General features: G+C 34.6%; 2 protein-coding genes across 4 annotated transcripts; one reads left to right on the forward strand and one right to left on the reverse strand.

Moving 5' to 3' along the window:
• The first annotated feature begins 420 nt into the window (after positions 1 to 420).
• On the forward strand, positions 421 to 2,498 carry LOC121132306 (isocitrate dehydrogenase [NADP] cytoplasmic). Of its 3 annotated transcripts, none has more exons than XM_071886630.1 (7): positions 421 to 633; positions 719 to 848; positions 906 to 1,166; positions 1,217 to 1,416; positions 1,480 to 1,721; positions 1,775 to 2,137; positions 2,202 to 2,498. In XM_071886630.1, exons 2-7 carry the CDS (start codon positions 737 to 739, stop codon positions 2,377 to 2,379), a joined length of 1,356 nt encoding a protein of 451 aa, XP_071742731.1. In that variant the 5' UTR covers positions 421 to 633; positions 719 to 736; the 3' UTR covers positions 2,380 to 2,498. The 3 variants fall into 3 exon arrangements, with proteins under 3 accessions (XP_071742731.1, XP_071742732.1, XP_040583614.1); XM_071886631.1 differs by having other exon boundaries at positions 480 to 644; XM_040727680.2 differs by lacking the exon at positions 421 to 633 and having other exon boundaries at positions 660 to 848.
• On the reverse strand, positions 2,399 to 4,631 carry LOC121132305 (uncharacterized protein C2orf42 homolog). The gene is made up of 3 exons (XM_040727679.2): positions 4,155 to 4,631; positions 3,858 to 4,062; positions 2,399 to 3,790 (listed from the first exon to the last, which is right to left on the reverse strand). Exons 1-3 carry the CDS (start codon positions 4,293 to 4,295, stop codon positions 2,601 to 2,603), a joined length of 1,536 nt encoding a protein of 511 aa, XP_040583613.1. The 5' UTR covers positions 4,296 to 4,631; the 3' UTR covers positions 2,399 to 2,600.
• Between the last annotated feature and the right edge of the window lie 1,369 nt (positions 4,632 to 6,000).

Raw genomic sequence — 6,000 nt, forward strand, 5'->3', positions numbered from 1 at the left:
CATTATTTCCAAAATCTAGTATAGAATAAGGAAAGAAAATGAAATAAACATATTTACATTTATATTAAATAAAGTATTTTCTTACCAATCAGAGAGTTGCTAAAAATGTGTCCATATTTTATGATTTTAAATTTGGTTCCTAATTAGCATTGGACATGTATTTATAGGAATAAATACCTGTCTTTTAAGAGCTGTTTATCAATTCTTGTCTTTTAATGCATGATGGATTATAATTATTCACAATATTAAATTAATATCAATATTCTGATGTACAGAATTATTATAAGAGCTAAAAAAATAAAGAGTCGTATCCTTCACATTGAGTGGTGTATCAAAAATTAAGTGAAACAATGTTTACCATGTGATAAACACTATTTGTTATGTCATTGACCTCTAAGAAAACCTGTCATAAAATGACTTGTTTATTACTAAGTGACAACATAACCAGAAATCAAATTCTTGTACTTGTATGATCATTCAATGATGATCCGGCATCTATCGTCATGAGGACAATATGCTATGAGGAGCTTCTAAATAATGTTTTTGCGCTAGAAAAGGAAGGCCAGAAAGCAGAGGGGAAATTTTAAGACATCTTGAAAGAAGAGAGAAGTGGCCTAGCAGAAAAGACGATAAGTGTGTAACAAGTAACAATAATAATATTACAGAAACAAGATCTTTTTTTTTTTTCCACTGGCTTTATCCCGTTTTTCTGTCACAGGTGAATTTCAATGACAACATGTCTCTTACTAAAGTAGGATCCAATTTAATACGAACAGCACTTCGACTTCATCCGGAGGTTATTGCTCGTCCTGTATCTTCGTCCCAAACTCGTGTTCAAACTCGGGAATGTAAGTATTTAGTTGATTTTCATATTGATTGTTTTATACAGATTATTTTCCTTATAGATGGAACGCAAAAACGCATCAAAGTGGATAAACCCATTGTCGAGATGGATGGAGATGAAATGACTCGCATTATTTGGTCTATGATAAAGGAAAAACTCATTTTTCCATACTTGGATTTAGAATGTATTTACTATGACTTGGGACTCCCTCATCGTGATGCGACGAATGATCAAGTCACAATTGACTCAGCCCATGCTACTCTCAAGCACAATGTAGCGATCAAATGTGCTACTATTACGCCCGACGAACAAAGAGTCGAAGGTAATCTTATGAATGTGCATCTTTTGTAAACTATTATTTCTATTTTCAAGAGTTTAAATTAAAAAAGATGTGGTTGTCACCAAATGGAACCATTCGTAATATCCTTGGTGGAACTGTATTTAGAGAACCTATTCTTTGTAAATCCATTCCTCGTATTGTTCCTGGTTGGACAGATCCTATTTGCATTGGGAGACACGCTCATGGTGATCAATACAAAGCCACTGATATGGTCATTCCTGGAAATGGAATAGTAAACTCTATAAAAAATACTTGAGAGGGCTAAATTAAATTTTGATTTATTTGGTCATTATAGGTTAAGCTCACATATACTGATGAAAATGGGAAATCAACTGAACATACAATCTACGAATTCAAAAATGGTGGAGGTGTTATTCTCGGAATGTATAATTTAGATAAATCAATCGAAGACTTTGCGCATGCATCTTTCATGATTGCTCTGCAAAAGAAATGGCCTCTCTATCTCTCTACTAAAAACACTATTTTGAAAAAATATGATGGTCGATTCAAGGATATTTTTCAAGATATTTTTGAGAAGTGAGTTAATAAGAAAGCAAACAGTTTCTTTAATCATAAGTTATTTTACTAAGAAATTACAAAACGAAGTTTGATGCTGAGGGAATTTGGTATGAACATCGGTTAATCGATGATATGGTAGCTCAAGCAATGAAGTCATCCGGAAAATTCGTCTGGGCCTGTAAGAACTATGATGGTGACGTACAATCTGACATTGTTGCACAAGGATATGGATCCTTGGGTCTTATGACATCAGTTTTAATGTGCCCTGACGGCAAAACTGTTGAGTCCGAAGCTGCCCATGGCACAGTTACACGTCATTACCGACAACATCAAAAAGGATTGGATACTTCAACAAACCCCATCGCTAGTATATTTGCGTGGACTCGAGGACTAGCTCACCGAGCAAAAATTGATAACAATCCAGATTTATTGAAGTAAGTCAAACTGTAGATATAATTGCTCAACAATTAAACCCCCTATCTTTTTTTTTATTGAAAGGTACTGTAATGCTTTGGAGGCCGCCTGTATTGATTCAGTTAATAATGGTCACGTAACCAAGGATTTGGCCGTATGTATCCACGGGTTGCCAAATGTTAAAGAGGGGATGTTTTTAAATACTAAGGATTTTATGTTAGTTGTTGAAGAAGAATTTAAGAGGAAAATGTCCCAACTATAAATCTCGTCAAACAACAATGCAATTTGAGTTATTATTTATTATTAGCTAAGACACATTATTATAATTTTTATTGGTTTTTCATGACATAAAAAAATAAACATTTAACTTTATAAATTTAATTATATGATATACTCGTATATATATTATGACCTCTAATAGATATTCAAGGTTTAAAAAAATATATTGATCTTATTTTTTGGGAAACACGTACATGGGGAAAATCATGGGAGGCAATGAGTGCTTCTAAAGCGTGGACTTTTGTCCAATACCCCATTTCTATTATGTCCATACTCAAACTTAACCCTCAGCTCACCAACTTTCATGATAGGGAGAATATCTGGGATCCACTCGATTACAAAAGGTGTTGTATCCTTGCAATCGAACGACATTTGTCCAACCTTGAGGTAAGTTTTCAATTCTGGGGACCGGACTGAATTATTATTGTTATTACTTATGAGGAGGGAACGTTTATTGGATTGAGCAAGAGGAGGTAAAACATCATAGGTACCGTCTTTATTTTCGGAAAAGGTTTGGGTAATTTCTAGAGGAACGTCGTCCGTATCAAAGATATCCTTGACGTGAAATATATTGGTTATACTCCACGAATACTTTATAAATGTTCCAATAGGTAAGGAGTCTTTTCTGACAAGTGTGGTAGTGTTTAGAAAACATGTCTTCTTGCTCACTGAGGATATCCTTTCTCTTAGCTGATTAAAAAAAGCCTGAGGTGCATGGAAAATAAGTGGACTTGGTCTACCGTCAAACTGATAATGCATACACTGATTGATTCTCTCAGTGACACTGGCAAGCCACTCTAGGAACGAATATTCAATAATTATATCTTTGACTTCTGAACCTGCATTTTTCAGTCGTTTTGAAGGACTGGTTTGGGAAAGAAAACAGTTAGGGGATGAGGAGGCGCTCATGATGTCCTCTGAGAAAGGTAAGGAAATAAGTTCATTGTGTTCATCAACACTCAGAGCAGCAACAGGCTCATCAAGAGCAGAAAGGAAGTCGAGTTCTTTATGTAGATCATCTTCAACAACGGATACCTGTAAGGTTTCACCATTCTGATCTTGGATTGAAAGAACGGATGGAGGTATGATCATTTCATCAGATAAGAGAGCAGTAAATCTAGAGAATTCTTTAGATAGTACAGGATCCCCAGCAAAAACAGCAAGGGATGCGAGGAAGTGAAAACACTTTCCACTAGTATCTGCGCAACTACAGTTATAGAACTTGACACCAAAACGTATGTGAACATAGGGTAATTGTGATTCCTCATGAGATGATTTTTTGACAACCATCCATGAGCGGGACACTCTTTGAACCAAAGGGCCAGGCTCTTTGGCTCTAGAGTAAATTTCATGCTTCAGAGAATCTTCAAATGACATTTCATTCAGTATTGAAACTGCAAAGAAAAAAAAACAATTAATTTCCTATTTGATGGATTATTATTGTGAAATATATGGTTGAACCTTTAAGGGTAAAAGGAATAGCTTCTTGATGAGCAGAGGGGATTGGGGACAGTCGCCGACAAGGTCCATTGCTGCATTCCGTGCAACGGGACTCATTTCCATGCGTATAGATAAAAGATCTGGACGATGATGAATGTCTCACAGAATACAAAGTTCCAGGGAGCAAAGAGGGACAAATGAGCTTCTTTCCATCCGGGTTCGGTTCCTAAAAAACAAAAGTACAACAACAAAATAAAGGAGCTCATACACTATTATTTATTTTTAATAAATAATATAATTAATTATTCTATTTTTTACCTTAAAAACAAATTCACATGACTTATTCTTACAACTAAGGCCACGAGTTCCATTAACAGTATTGCATTTAGGACATTTTCGAATCCCGCGACGAGTGGCCTTTCCAAGACCGCCAAAAAGACTTTGATTCATTCCACTCATAACGTTCCAGTAAAACGTTATTATTTTAATAATCTTAATTTATTATTTATATTTATGAATGTTATTGTGGTCTAATAGTTCATATTTTAATCGCCAGTTGGAAGTTTCTTCCTTTTCATTATAAGAACAGTGGTTCTCCAACATTTTACAGTGCGTACTACCTGAGGAAATATTAAGATCTCCAAGAAATCCTGGGGGTCTAAATCCCCCCTCTCACCCCAGAAAAAGTTTTTGAACCCCCCCCCCGAATTTTATATAATATATTCAAACTCAACTTATTCATATAAATAATTATATTACGGTGTGGATAATTTTTGGGGCTTAGCCTCACCCCCCTAGAGGATGAAAAATCGTAGCATCCTTCCCTGCAGAATCCGTTATTTATTTTTCTAATTTGGATTACCCTTTTTCGAAGACATTTTCTTAAAAAGAAGAATCACTGCTATAGAGAATATAGTATCATGATGACATATTTCTTGTATCTATAAAAATCCCATGCCTAATTATGTAAATTAGAGCGGGTACTATTGTAGTTCATAAAATACTAAGACTATGAATATTTATGCTTCATGCATGATGATATGTTAAAGAGTTCTAGGCGTTGCTTACATTATTTATAAATAGTAATCGTGAACTTGGGAGGATGGATTTCTACGGGTATGTCGACTCAATGTCCAATGTATTGTTCATGTATGTACTACTACTAGACGGATATTTAAAGATGAAGTATATTATTTATTCCATATTCGAGTCCAATGATTCCTAACCATGTCTCTGAAAGGTTATCAAGAAATGTCATTAAAAAATATATATGTGTCAGGGACTCATCTGTGATGAAATAGTTGGAAATGACTGGCTCCGCGTACCCTTATTGAAAGTGAAGGGGCCAAAGACTATAATGAAAACTAATTACATTACTCAATTACTATAAGATAATAGTTAATTATCACAAAGTGAGAGCATATCCCTTAAATGACCGTTCTAATCTACAGTATACGTTATTAAGGATTGCATTTTTGTAGAGAAAATAATCATGATATACTATAAATCAAATCCCAGCAATCTTATCGATTGGTAATTATGATCGTTGATTGTTCATAAAGCGAGGGTAATTAATAACGTCCTATCCTTCTTTAAGAAGAATTAATATTTAAACAAAAGATAGTTTGAGTAAGACTAAACTATTAAGATGCTGAAGAAATGATAACCCTAATATTCCCCAAGGTATTCTTAAACATAGAACATAAACCCAACCAAAGCTGTGAATTAACAAAGAGTTTAACATAACTAGTAGAATGAGAGATAATTTCACTATGACAAATGATCTCTGGAGTGAATAAAGAAGGCAGGATCTACATATTATCTATGTATATTTCAGTTAACAAAATAGTAATGAGCAAGTAAGACAATCAGCACAATTCCTTAACTTGAAGACCTGGAGGGAGAGCTTGCTTCAGCTTTTCGGCCTTTTCTTTATCCGTAATGACCAAAGTGTACAAGAAACGAGAGCATCGGACCTTAAAGAGAAGGAATCAAATGCAATGAGTGGGAACATATTATCAAAATGAATGAAATATCTACCTTGAACTTGGTAGAATCAGGATTCTTCTTTATTTTGACGCTCTTGGCGTCCTTCCTTCTGGCCTTAAGGAGGAAGTCCTAAGTCAAAGAATGGGTTAAAATACACTTAAAAATAGGATCAATG

The sequence above is a fragment of the Lepeophtheirus salmonis genome, chromosome 2 (assembly GCF_016086655.4).
Source record: "Lepeophtheirus salmonis chromosome 2, UVic_Lsal_1.4, whole genome shotgun sequence".
NCBI classification, from domain to species: Eukaryota; Metazoa; Arthropoda; class Copepoda; order Siphonostomatoida; family Caligidae; genus Lepeophtheirus; species Lepeophtheirus salmonis.